The sequence below is a fragment of the Neomonachus schauinslandi genome, chromosome 6, assembly GCF_002201575.2.
Source record: "Neomonachus schauinslandi chromosome 6, ASM220157v2, whole genome shotgun sequence".
In the NCBI taxonomy this organism is placed as follows: Eukaryota; Metazoa; Chordata; class Mammalia; order Carnivora; family Phocidae; genus Neomonachus; species Neomonachus schauinslandi.
The window spans coordinates 134,826,178-134,838,495 of NC_058408.1; the positions used below are offsets into that span (position 1 = coordinate 134,826,178).

The 12,318-nt window shown below is 36.6% G+C and overlaps 1 protein-coding gene across 5 annotated transcripts in view; it reads left to right on the forward strand.

Moving 5' to 3' along the window:
• The window catches only part of ADD3 (adducin 3), a 124,200-nt gene extending 112,471 nt beyond the window's left edge, over positions 1 to 11,729 (forward strand). For 3 of the 5 annotated variants that reach the window (XM_021700196.1, XM_021700197.1, XM_021700193.1), the window contains 9 exons: positions 292 to 435; positions 549 to 647; positions 1,763 to 1,945; positions 2,503 to 2,760; positions 4,440 to 4,559; positions 5,009 to 5,095; positions 7,045 to 7,168; positions 8,753 to 8,848; positions 9,479 to 11,729. In XM_021700196.1, the coding sequence (XP_021555871.1) occupies positions 292 to 435; positions 549 to 647; positions 1,763 to 1,945; positions 2,503 to 2,760; positions 4,440 to 4,559; positions 5,009 to 5,095; positions 7,045 to 7,168; positions 8,753 to 8,848; positions 9,479 to 9,771 (1,404 nt within the window). In that variant the 3' untranslated portion in view covers positions 9,772 to 11,729. The remainder of the gene's footprint in view (positions 1 to 291; positions 436 to 548; positions 648 to 1,762; positions 1,946 to 2,502; positions 2,761 to 4,439; positions 4,560 to 5,008; positions 5,096 to 7,044; positions 7,169 to 8,752; positions 8,849 to 9,478) is intronic. The other 2 variants (XM_044916143.1, XM_021700198.1) reach the window with 1 other exon arrangement.
• The last annotated feature ends 589 nt before the right edge of the window (positions 11,730 to 12,318 follow it).

Consider the following 12,318-nt stretch of genomic DNA (forward strand, 5'->3'; position numbering starts at 1 on the left):
CTGGAGAGATAGCATTGGCCTTTTTAACTAATCAGCTAATAATTGGGTACTGAGTTCTTTGGAGCAAAGTTTCTTTCATAATATTTGGCACAACATTTAAATTGACTTGTATCCCCTAAATCCTTTTTTGTCCCCCCTCTGGAAGAAGTGACGAGCTGAAGTGGGAGATGGGCTGGAATGGTGAACACAGTGAATAGGCCAGTGCTTCCTGAGCTGACTAAAGAATCAGGTTCCTAGGAGAGTGTAATTAGTAACTAAATGTGTCCTCTTGACATGGACCCAATCAAATAGGTATCCTCCATGAAGTGTGGGATCCTTCCAATTTCTCAAGAGTCCCTCATCCTAGGAGATATTGCCTATTATGACTACCAAGGGTCACTTGATGAACAGGAGGAGAGAATTCAACTGCAGAAAGTTCTGGGGCCAAGTTGTAAGGTATGTAAGTAGAGTTTCTATCGAAGGAGCTATTTTTGTTGCTGTTGCTGTTGATGAAAACAGTGTGAGCTATGCCAGTTATTTAAAGTGATTGCTTTGGGATTCTATTTTAGGTGCTGGTACTCAGAAATCATGGTGTGGTAGCCCTTGGAGAAACAGTTGAGGAGGCTTTTCATTATATATTTAACGTACAGATAGCCTGTGAGATTCAGGTAGGAAAAATTATCCTCCCCCCTCCCACACTTTTTTTTATTGCTTTGTAATTTGCTTGTTGAGATGGGTTTTGTATTTACTTATTTTCAAAGTCCTATTGGCTTTTTGTTTTGTTTGTCTTTTAAGAGAAGTTCTATTTTACTTGAATAAAAAGGGTCAGCTCAGTTATCTCTTGAATTGAAAATAGGGTGGGAAAAAAGTGTCACATATAAATACACACAAATCTGAGTGCCTCATAAACATCATTTTCCCCATAATCCTTCTTTTTAAGATAGTGTAATTGTACACATCTCTGTTTTTACCCTGAAGTGGTGTGGTACTAACTGAGAAACAGAGGCAACTGTCAGTCCTCAAAGATCAGATGTATTATAGCCACTTTTATAAAAAGTGTAAGAGCAGGGCCAGAAGTCTTACTAACTTGTGCAGTTTCTAACAATTGCACGGCCTCAGATTTATTATAATAGGTTGGATAGTTATCAGCCACTTTTTTCTCAGAGAAGCTGAATGTATTTTTAACAGACCTAATTTCCATCTTCAAGAAGATTCTCTTGAAGCAAATGGTAATAATCTTAATTTATTGGAAGGGCCACAAAAAAGGGGAAAAAACTTTTCTGTCAGTTTTAATGTCTTAACCAACCTTTTTTTTTTTTTTTTTTTTTTTGGCTTTAGCAGTACCTCCCCTTCTCAAAGGAAGCTATGAAAATCTTGATTAAAATGAGCTGACTTCTGCCTAAATATCCTTAAATTCACAGTATAGTGTCTATATTCCTTTAAAATTAGAACTTTCAGAAAAAAAAAAAAGGATAACCATGGGAAAGCTGCAAGATAACTTTAAAATTTGGCAAGAGAATTCAGTTTCTTGAAATACGTTAAAAGGAATTGCTCTAAATGTGTTTTCCATCAGGGAGGGTCAGAATCCTGGAAGGTATCTTTTTCAGATAGGTAGAAAAGATTCTTCAGCTGCCTTTTTTCACAAGTATATTGCCTTATTTTTGTTGTTAGTAGCCTGAACAAGTGTTATAGGTATTTGCTGAATTAAAATTATACCTTTTTAAAGGTAAAATATTTATAATCTTTACAGTCTTGTGCCTCTCTATTTTGCCATTGATTACAGGTGTGGGCATTAGCAGGGGCAGGTGGAGTAGACAATCTGCTTGTGCTGGATCCTCAGAAGTACAAAGCTTTCACTTACACTGTGGTAGCATCTGGAGGAGGAGGAGTGAATATGGGTTCCCATCAAAAATGGAAGGTTGGCGAGATTGAGTTTGAAGGGCTGATGAGGACTCTGGATAATTTGGTAGGTGAAAAATTGTACATAAACTTGGTTTTCATGTCTTCAGATTCAAGAGCAAATGCCTCCATCCCCCTTTGGACTATCTGGGGCCCTCCTTATGCCTCTGGCATTCCAGTGTAATTTTACCACATTTTTAAGAATCATACGGTGAAACATGCAGATGTCATCTTAAGATTTTACCCTCTTCCACTAAGGGTCAGAAATAGATTGCCTTCAGACCCTGGAACAAAGACTTAAATGAGCACTGAGATTTGGCTTCCACAAAACTGGAAAATAGCTAGGAAAATGTTTCTGGTCAGCAGTTTTGAAATTACCTTTGTCAGGAACAGTTGTGTGAGTGGAAATAGCATTGTCAGCTGGAATCTGTTTTAACCAAATCTTGATATTTGCTTAATTTCAACTCTAGTGTTATGTGGAGGTTATGTGGGGTTTGAAAGATACTTTCCCCTTTGTTTTTCAACAAAGGAGTCTTTTTGATCATTTATTTAAAGAATTAGAGTCCAGATGCTGTGTTTAGTACATGTTTGATTGCTTCAGATGTGGTTTTTTTTGTCCCGTAGGGGTATAGAACAGGCTATGCTTACAGGCATCCTCTCGTTCGAGAGAAGCCCAGGCACAAGAGTGATGTGGAGATCCCAGCAACTGTGACTGCTTTTTCCTTCGAGGATGACACAGTGCTACTGTCTCCTCTCAAATATATGGCACAGAGGCAGCAGCGGGAAAAAACAAGATGGCTGAACTCCCCAAATACTTATATGAAAGTGAATGTGCCTGAGGAGTCTCGGAATGGTGAAACCAGTCCCAGGACCAAAATCACAGTATGTCACTATTTATATGGTTCGCCTTTACGAAATATTTTGCCTAGTTACTCATGAATTGAAAGTTCTCTGTTAAAAATACTGGGAAAGCAGAATATAATAATAATAACCTGTCATTTATCAGTTATAAACTTTGTAACAAGATACTTTGTTTTATGGACCATAAGTGAATTCTCAATTAATTCTCTTAATACGGAGAGGATGCTATTTTTCTCCCCCATTTTATAGATGTGAAAACTGAGGCACAGAGGGATTAACTAATCATTTGTGAATAGTAAAGTCAGTATTTGAATGCATACAACAATGACTCTGGAGCCCTCTTCTTAATACACTATTAGCTACTGCTTTGCAGTTTATATTACACCAGTGAATCAGAGCTATAAAAGTTACCAAAACGTAATGGTGCCAGAGTTTCATGAATTACTGCACATATTTATCCTTAGGCAAGATCTTGTAGAGAGAGAAATGGGTTGTCTTATCTTTTTCAACATTTTGCTTCAGATTTGGTTTAGTTTTAGAGTGCTTATCACCAAATATCCTCTAAATACTCAAAATTGTTCATCCTGTCATATCAATCAGTACCATTCAATATGGAAGTGCCTAGACATCAAAGCGTTTCTCCCTAGTCTGTAAGATTTCTTATCTCCTGGGGCGCCTGGGTGGCTCAGTCGGTTAAGCGGCTGCCTTCAGCTCAGGTCATGATCCCAGGGTCCTGGGATCAAGCCGCACATCGGGCTCCCTGCTCAGCAGGGGAGTCTGCTTCTCCCTCTGACCCTGCTTGTGCTCTCTCTCACTCTCTCGAATAAATAAATCTTAAAAAAAAAAAAAGATTTCTTTTTTTTTTTAATTCTTTTTTTTAAGATTTTATTTTATTTATTTGACAGAGAGAAAGACAGCGAGAGAGGGAATACAAGCAGGGGGAGTGGGAGAGGGAGAAGCGGGCTTCCCGCCGAGCAGGGAGCCCGATGCGGGGCTTGATCCCAGGACCCTGGGATCATGACCTGAGCCAAAGGCAGACGCTTAACGACTGAGCCACCCAGGTGCCCCCCCAAAAAAGATTTCTTATCTCCTAGGAAAAGAACGTAATTAAACTCCTTAGTTTCCCAGAATTAATTTTATTGACAGACTGATGGTCAACCATTACTAATCTTGATGAATATTAGCCTTCTTTTAGGGATATAATATGGGGTGAAGAAGAAGAATTCTATAAGACTCCTATTATTCTGTTATATTATGGGTCACTACCAGATTACTCTCTTTGTAAAATGCTGGTCAGGGGGTCCTTGAGTCCTTTTCGGTGACTTAGCCATCATCAGTTGAAGAAACTTCAATGCAGGCGCCATCTCTGAATGTGAGTTAATACGAGATCAAGCTCTGTATCTGTGCTTGGAATGTTTTGAGCATCATATTTGAAAATGCCAAAAGGGGAAAATTTAAGTAGCCATATAAATGAGTATTCATGTAAATAGTAATCGCATTTTTTTAAGTGAGTGCTGATCGTGAGCCTTTTTCTAACTAGTACGAGATATATGGTAATTGACCACTAAATACTGCTTAGTGAAATTCTTTAAAATATTGGCAGTGTATGCTCCCTCTCCTTGGGTCAATAAACAGTTACCAAGAACCTACCCTTGTTCCTTAACACAAAGCTTCATTCTATAAAATTTTTTATTTTTTAGTGGATGAGAGCAGAGGATTCTTCTAAAGTTAGTAGTGGAACACCTATCAAAATTGAAGATCCAAATCAGTTTGTTCCTTTAAACACAAACCCGAATGAGGTACTAGAAAAGAGAAATAAGGTAAGATGTGGTCTTCTGTGGCCAGGGGAGGCATTTTTTATACTGTTTTATGTTCAAATCACTAGTGATTAAATCTGATTAATACCAAGCTTGGGGGTTTGAATAAAGAAGATTTTGAAACTCAGTATAATTGTGGCTTGTATTGAATACGTCCAGCTCTGTGCTAGTCAGCGGTAAGCGGGCTACACGGGGAGAAACACTAAACATATTGCTGCTGGGTTAGTGAGAGTGAGCCCCGGCGCTAGTGGAAAATGTAATTCTCTAACCACATAAGGCAATAGAAATCACACATCAGGAAGAGTGGAGGAGATGAATGTGCGTTGTTGGGATGGGTGGAGACAGGAACGAAAAAGGCTCTGGGTGGTCAAATAGCAAGCCTGTGGGAAAAGAGAGAGTAAAAGTCATCTACATAGTTGTCCCCAAGAACTTCTTATTGTATTTCAATTCAGATTCGAGAACAAAACCGATATGACTTGAAAACAGCAGGACCACAATCTCAGTTGCTTGCTGGAATTGTTGTGGATAAACCTCCTTCTGTAAGTCCATGAAGCAATATGATCTTTGATTTATATCTACCACATTAATTTCTTTGTTTTTTATATATGAATATTTATTTTTACTAAAGTTAATATAAGCACAAGTTGAAAAGTCAAGTAACTGCCAGACTTAAAATATCACCTTCAACTTCCAATTTCCAGGGGCAAGGACTTTGTTCTAGCATTTACCTTCACGTTTCTAAAGAGTTCTTGGCCTGTTAATTTTAGATCTCAGTTGATTTCATCGAATCTCTGTCATCAACTGTAAGAAGTACCGTTGTTTTGTATATCACTAAAAGAGAAAAAACTCTCACAATTATAATTGTAGGAAGCTATCAATCATTAGATGAATCCCAATTTCAGAGATGAGAAAATGTGGGGGAAAGATTATATTACAGTTTCCTGGTTAAATCAGCTTTCAGTGTTATTATTCACAGTATTCAGTGTTTACTGCTGAGCCAGGTAATATCCCATGATTACAAATCCTTTCTTATACTAGTCTCTGACCCCTGGAGTTAATAAGTGCCTCCTTTTTTCGTTGGCTTAGTATTTTAGGTACATTGGCTTAGTTCTTCCCAAACTTTTCAAAGGAATTTTAAAGCCCTTATTATTATTTTCCAAAGGGTCGAAGGTAACAGGTAATCTCCCGTTACTCTGTCTTTGAAGGTAACAGGTAACCTCCCGTTACTCTGTCTTTCGGCCCAGGTCTGGACTGGTTGCTCTTTAGGCCAGCTGCACAGTCTCATCCTGAGGATTCCTCTGATTCTTGACTGTGTAGTATCCCCTGTTTCCTGCATCGTGTCTTCCAGTTTCTTGATTTATTCCTTTATCGATGAGCATATCCTCTTCCTAGCTTTCTGAAAAGGGATACACAGAAGGTAACAGCTTGAAATCCTGTGTCCTACCCTCAAATGTTCATATAATAGACATAGAATTCTAGTTTAGAATAATTTACCTCAAAAATATGGAAAGCATCACTCTGTTGTCCCCTAAGTCCATGTTACTGTTGAGAAGTAGGAGAGGAGCACTGTGATTCATGTGACTTTGTGTAGGGCCCTTTTTTATTCTTTTAGATCTCTTCTACATCCCTGCTGTTCTGAAGTTTTACGATGATGTGCTCTGTAGTAGATTTCTTTTAGTCTTTGTTCTTAGCATTCAGTAACCCTTTTCAATCTGCAAAGTCCTATCCTTCAGCTCTGGGAATTTTCAAAATGTATTTGTTCAATAGTTTTTTCCTCCAATCTCTTTTTCTGTCAAGATTTGCTGTTAGTTGAACCTCTTCGATTTTTCTTTCCCATTTTCCATCCCTTTGTCTTTTTTTCCTGTTTTCTGGGAGATTTGCTTGACTTTATTTTCTTATCCTTCTGTTTAATTTTCTGTTTTGATGTATTTTTGAAAAATTTTCAAGACTGCTTATTTCCTGAATGTTTCTTTTTTAAATAACACCTAGGCTTGAGCACCTGGGTGGCTCAGTTGGTTAAGCGACTGCCTTTGGCTCAGGTCATGATCCCGGGGTCCTGGGATCGAGCCCCACATCAGGCTCCCTGCTCCGCAGGAAGCCAGCTTCTCCCTCCTTTATTTTCCTTGTGTCTTCTGAGTTCCCCCTTTTTTTTTCCCCCTGGTTTCTCCCTTCCATGTTGGAAGCGTTCCTCAGGTGTCTAGTAATACATGGCAGTCTGTTTATATTTAAGAACAGGGCACTGAAAAGCCAGTCAGATGCTCTGGGTATGTGCAGAGCTTGGGAACTGGTGAGCTTCACTCTAAGGTCACTGGTTGTTTCTCTACAGAATCCCCAAATGTTAATACCTGTAGTTCTTTTATCTGAGGCCATTTATCTGGAGAATTCTTCAGTCTCCTACAATTTTCCCACCATCATTCTGGGAGCCCTCAGAACCCCTAACCCAGTTCTGAAGAATAACCTCTGATCTCTCAATGTTTTTCTCTGCAAGATCATGCAATTTGAAGATGACGATCAGGCCCCACCAGCTCCTCCCAACCCCTTCAGTCATCTCACAGAAAGAGAGCTTGAAGAGTATAAGAAGACAATTGAACGTAAACAGCAGGGCCTGGAAGGTTAGTTCATTTTCAGATTAAGCCTTATAACCATACTACTAACAGCAGAACACCTTGAGTTGGATGAAAGGCAGTCAGTGTTTTGTTTTTTTTAAATGTTCCTTCTGTAATTGATTGTGCTATATTATCTCTCCCAGACCTTACTGAGTGTGGGTGGAGCTAAAATGCAAAGAGCCACCATAGTCCATGTATGTTAGCATGTAGAAAAAACAGTTTTCTTCCGAAAGCAATCTGATGGCCAGCAGAAAGTCTTTCATAGTAATGTGAAATCCACAGATAAGAATTATCAGCTAAAGTAAATACAGATACAGTAATAGATTTAAACATTACAGCATATATTGTACGTCTTTTAAGGCTTTGTAAAATCTCTCTTGTTTTTGGGTGTTGTAAGGTGCCAGTATTATAATCTCAAAAGCAAACTGCCAAAGTTTTGAGGTGACTTTCTTTAAGCACATGGTCACTCTCATGAGGTTGAGTTTTTCTGACTTCAGAACCCTAAGTAAGGATTATATTTAAAAGTTGTTCATGAAACCCCAGCTAATTAAATTCTAGCTCCCTTTTTCTCAAAAATAAGAAATTCTTTATAGCAGGGGTTCTCAATCTTGGGTCTTTAGATAAGCTCCAGACAGTCCATGAGCCATCTGAAAAATATATGCTTAATTTTATATGATATACATTTGGGGAAAGAGGGCACTCAGGGTAAGGGACAAGAAGTCTGTGACCCCGAAAAAGGGTAAAAGCCTCTGCTTTAGAGCATCTACAACATATAGTTGAAATTTTTACCCAAAGCAGAACCAATAGATAAAGAATTTTTGTCCATGTTAGGTATCGTGTAGAAAGAATTGACAGCTGGATCACCCAGGGAATGATTTTTATCAGTATGTTAGTTGGTGCCTTTGTCACAAGAGGGAGTCATCCTGACTCATTAATGTGATTATGCTAAATGTTCTAAGTGGTATTAGTGAATTTATTTATTCCAACCTAAGGTTGGAAACTTTGTTTTTCTATTTTGTAAAATGGTCCCTCTTCAATCTCTCATTTTTTGAAAGCCTAAAGATGCCAGGTAATAAATACTGCACTCTAGAACCGTCACCTTTTATATATATATTTTTATAAATAGTTTCTTCCACATTCATTATGGCCTTCTGAATTAGCTCACTAATATTGCTCTGACAGGAATCACTAATAGGATATTGTTCAAAAATTCAGTGAGGCATTCTGCCTCATGAATGTAGCATCATTGGTGAGACTTCATCATTCTTTTCACCTGGCTGCTCAATATATTTTGGTTTTCTAACACTCTAGCAAAAGCTAAATGCATACATATTATTTGCCTGGTCTGTGAGTAGCCATGCTTCCTTATAGTAAGCATGTATGTAAACTTATTATTAGCAGCCAGAAATGTTAACACATTAACCTCCTCTTAATGCGTAATTATTGATATATGAGATGGCTGTTAACATGCTCAGCTCATTGCTGAAGAGTTTATCATATATCTGCAGGTGTTCCAAGTATGCACTAACCTCCCTGAGATCTTACGCTTCTTTGTTTTGCATGGCTTTTAACTAAACTCTCATCCGACAGATGCTGAGCAGGAATTACTCTCAGATGACACTTCATCTGTTTCACAAATTCAGTCTCAAACTCAGTCACCGCAAAATATCCCTGAAAAATTAGAAGGTATTCACTGTAACTTCCCATAGCATTCACTGAGTTAGTCTTAAGAGTTTGTCCTCTGTCGTTTGTTTTCATGTAAAGAAATTGAATGCCTGATTGCAATAAGTTTGCCATGGATTTTACTTAAAGCTCCCAATAATTTTATATCTCTTTTTTTATTAAATGGTGTGCTACTTTTGTTCATAGTTTATATTGATTTACCTTAATCGGGATTTTGGCAACCAGTAGTTCTTAAGAATTTGTGAAATTAAAAGTGGTTTGTCCCACATCTTCCAATCAGAAGCATGAAATCTTTTTCAGTTTTGATTGCCAAATGACCCCAAAATTAAAGAAAAATACATGTTGTTTTCCTCATTTGTACTGACTTGATTTACAGTGAAACTCAAATCATCAAACCAGACTTATCTATCCTTCATCCTTTGGTCTAAAAACTTTGTCCCCTTCCCCTTTATACCGTGTGAGAAAATCAGCTTCATGCTAATAGATCCATAGTCTATTAAGATAATGATTTATCTTTATTGAAATTAAAGTAATGCCTTAGTACATTGCTGAAACGTTTGTTTTGTAAAATAAAGCAAAGATTTTAACTATATAAAATAACCAAAAAAAAAAAAAAACCCTCCCCTTTTGTAGAAAACCATGAGCTGTTTTCCAAGAGCTTCATCTCCATGGAAGAGTCTGTCATGGTAGTGAATGGCAAGGATGATATGCATGATGTTGAAGATGAGCTTGCTAAGCGAGTGAGTAGGTTAACTACAAGCACGACCATAGAGAACATCGAGATTACCATTAAGTCTCCAGAAAAAATTGAAGAAGTCCTGTCACCTGAAGGCTCACCTTCAAAATCACCATCCAAGAAAAAGAAGAAATTCCGTACTCCTTCTTTTCTGAAAAAGAACAAAAAAAAGGAGAAAGTTGAAGCCTAACTAAAGTCTTTTTATAATTATTATTATTACAATGTGACATTGCACATTTAAATACCACATTTAAGTTGATCATTAATATGCAGTGGTAGATAAGATTGGGGGTATGTAGCAAACCGGTCTTTAAGAACTGGAAAGAGTTTTACTAAAAGAAAAACATTATGAAAAAAATCTCAAATTCATCTCTCATTTTATATGTCCAAAAAAGGTTTTTGAATTTTTAAATACTTGCTAGTTTTAGTTAGCTCTGCCCTCATGAAGTATTACTATAATTCACCACAAACAGATATCTGTCTGAATTACTTCAGGCCTTCTGCATAATATCTGTTGGAAACAAATTACCAGTGAACAAGCGAGAGAATTTTTATCTCTCAACACCTGCTTCGCTTCACTGGGTAATCAGATTATAATTTTTTACCATGATTATTGACTGTACCTTTTGGGTTCCCATTGTTTCAGTGGGCATTAACAGAACGCTTTAAAAGCTTCTAAGAATCTATGGCATTAGTATACACTGGCACATAATTTTTTTTAAAAAAAGTTTAGGAAAAGATTCATTTGGAATTTTATTCATAGTATAAAATTTCCTCACCTGAAGTAACTTTCTTTGCCAAAAAAAATCATTTTAGTAAACTATAATTTTTGAAAACTTCCTTTTTTATTAGTTTAGAAAGCCCCTTATTTTTCAACAAAGGGGATTTTGTACACGTAACATGGGTTATTTAGTTTAACTCTGGCAAAAATGATTTTTGTATGTTGAGATGTTTGTATACCATTCAATTTAAGCATCATAAGCATATTAGCCAATCATATAACCATAGAGCATATTTGAGGCTGCTTGGTACTAAGTATACTTAAATATAATTCAAGAATCCAGGGACTTGGTATCAAAAGGGGGATTAGAGCATTTCAAGGTATAACTAGATTCATATTTGAACCTTATCATGTATTTTTCTTAGTATTGCTAACAAATGAAGAAGCTCTCATACGGTAACCAAATGAAAAGGAAAGGAGAAAGTGAAAAATGAAGGGAACAAAAGTGGTGTCATGCAAAGAATTCTAGTTTGATAAAGACTCATAGTCACGATAGGATTTGAAGCGTAGTTTATTTGAAACATGTCCCAAATTGCTAAAATTCTGCTTTGCCAAAAATCATATTTCTTCATTGATATTTGAGTTTTAAAAGGGTCAATTCCTTTTAATTTCTGTATCTTTAGAAGGCAGTACTAGAAGAAATCAGTGGGTCTGATCCCCCAGTGAGAAAACCTACCACTTCTTGATTTTTACAAAATTTTCTTATCTTGTTTCAGTTAACTTTCTTTCTAATGTAAATACAAATTTAAACCTAGACTTAATATAGTTTTTTGCCCCCTTCACCCAAGTGATGTCACAAATCAGTGTAAAATCAATGATCCAAAATGGTCAGTGGGTAAAAATAATCCAAAGTGTTTCTGGAGGATGAGTTGGCATGTAAAAAAAATCACATTGATTACAGCGTGTTCTGGGGCTGGTTCTGTTTGACTGTATGTGTATGATGATGCAAAGTTGAAACAGAGCCTGGAAATTTCATTCTAGATCTCACTAACTACTGGAATCAGTGTGTTAATCTCTTAGTGGAAACTTTCAGTTGCTTAATTCTGTATTTGAGGACTTTTTTTATGTTCTACATCATTTATGTTGTATTACAACGTATGTAGAAACAGTAACCTGTGAACTGTGCTTTTCCATAACTTTTTAAATATATATATATCTTAAATGAATGCAGTGTGCATAAATATTTTTTAAACGCAACAGTGAACTATTTGCACCTTTTGCTAATGCCTCTCTTTACTTGCTTTGACATAAAGAATGAGCCAATGAACCTCTGTGTCCTGTGGAAAATGTATAAATGTTATCTGATATTGCTCTTAGATGTAATGCTAATTAATGTTAAATCACAAATAAACAGTATTTTAAATAGATGGATTTGGTATCACGAACTTTCAATTCAGGGGTGGTTGCTTAGCCTGAATTACTTTGTGGAATTTTGATTTTTTTTTTTTTTTTTTTAACCGCAGTGAGATTTTGAGTAGGACTATTGCTTCTGAATAAGTGATGTCCTGGTATATTTATTTTCAAATTAGTTGAAAATAAATTCACTATATAAAAACCCTTCTTGTTTCAGCTCATATTAGAAGAAATGTTCCCCAAGTGACCTATTTTTTGTCTTGACAATGTATGGTGACCTTAACTATATCTCTGGGATCTCAAGATCCTGGAAGGACTTAGGACTTTGATTCTCGGTCTCAGTTCTACTGTCCAGATCTATGGATGTAGAATAGAAAATGTTGCAGAATATGTGCTGAGTTTAGTATATACCTTACCCTTGTCTATGACTTTTATTTATGTAACAATGTGACAATAAAAAGAATAGAAAATAGGTTACAATTCCAGCACACTAACATTGACAATAAATCTATTCCCTTCCAACTCTTGATGATTTATAGGTAGATCTCATATATATTGCTTATCGTGGTGTGAATGTAATTTTATTCTGGGTTTTTTCTCCTT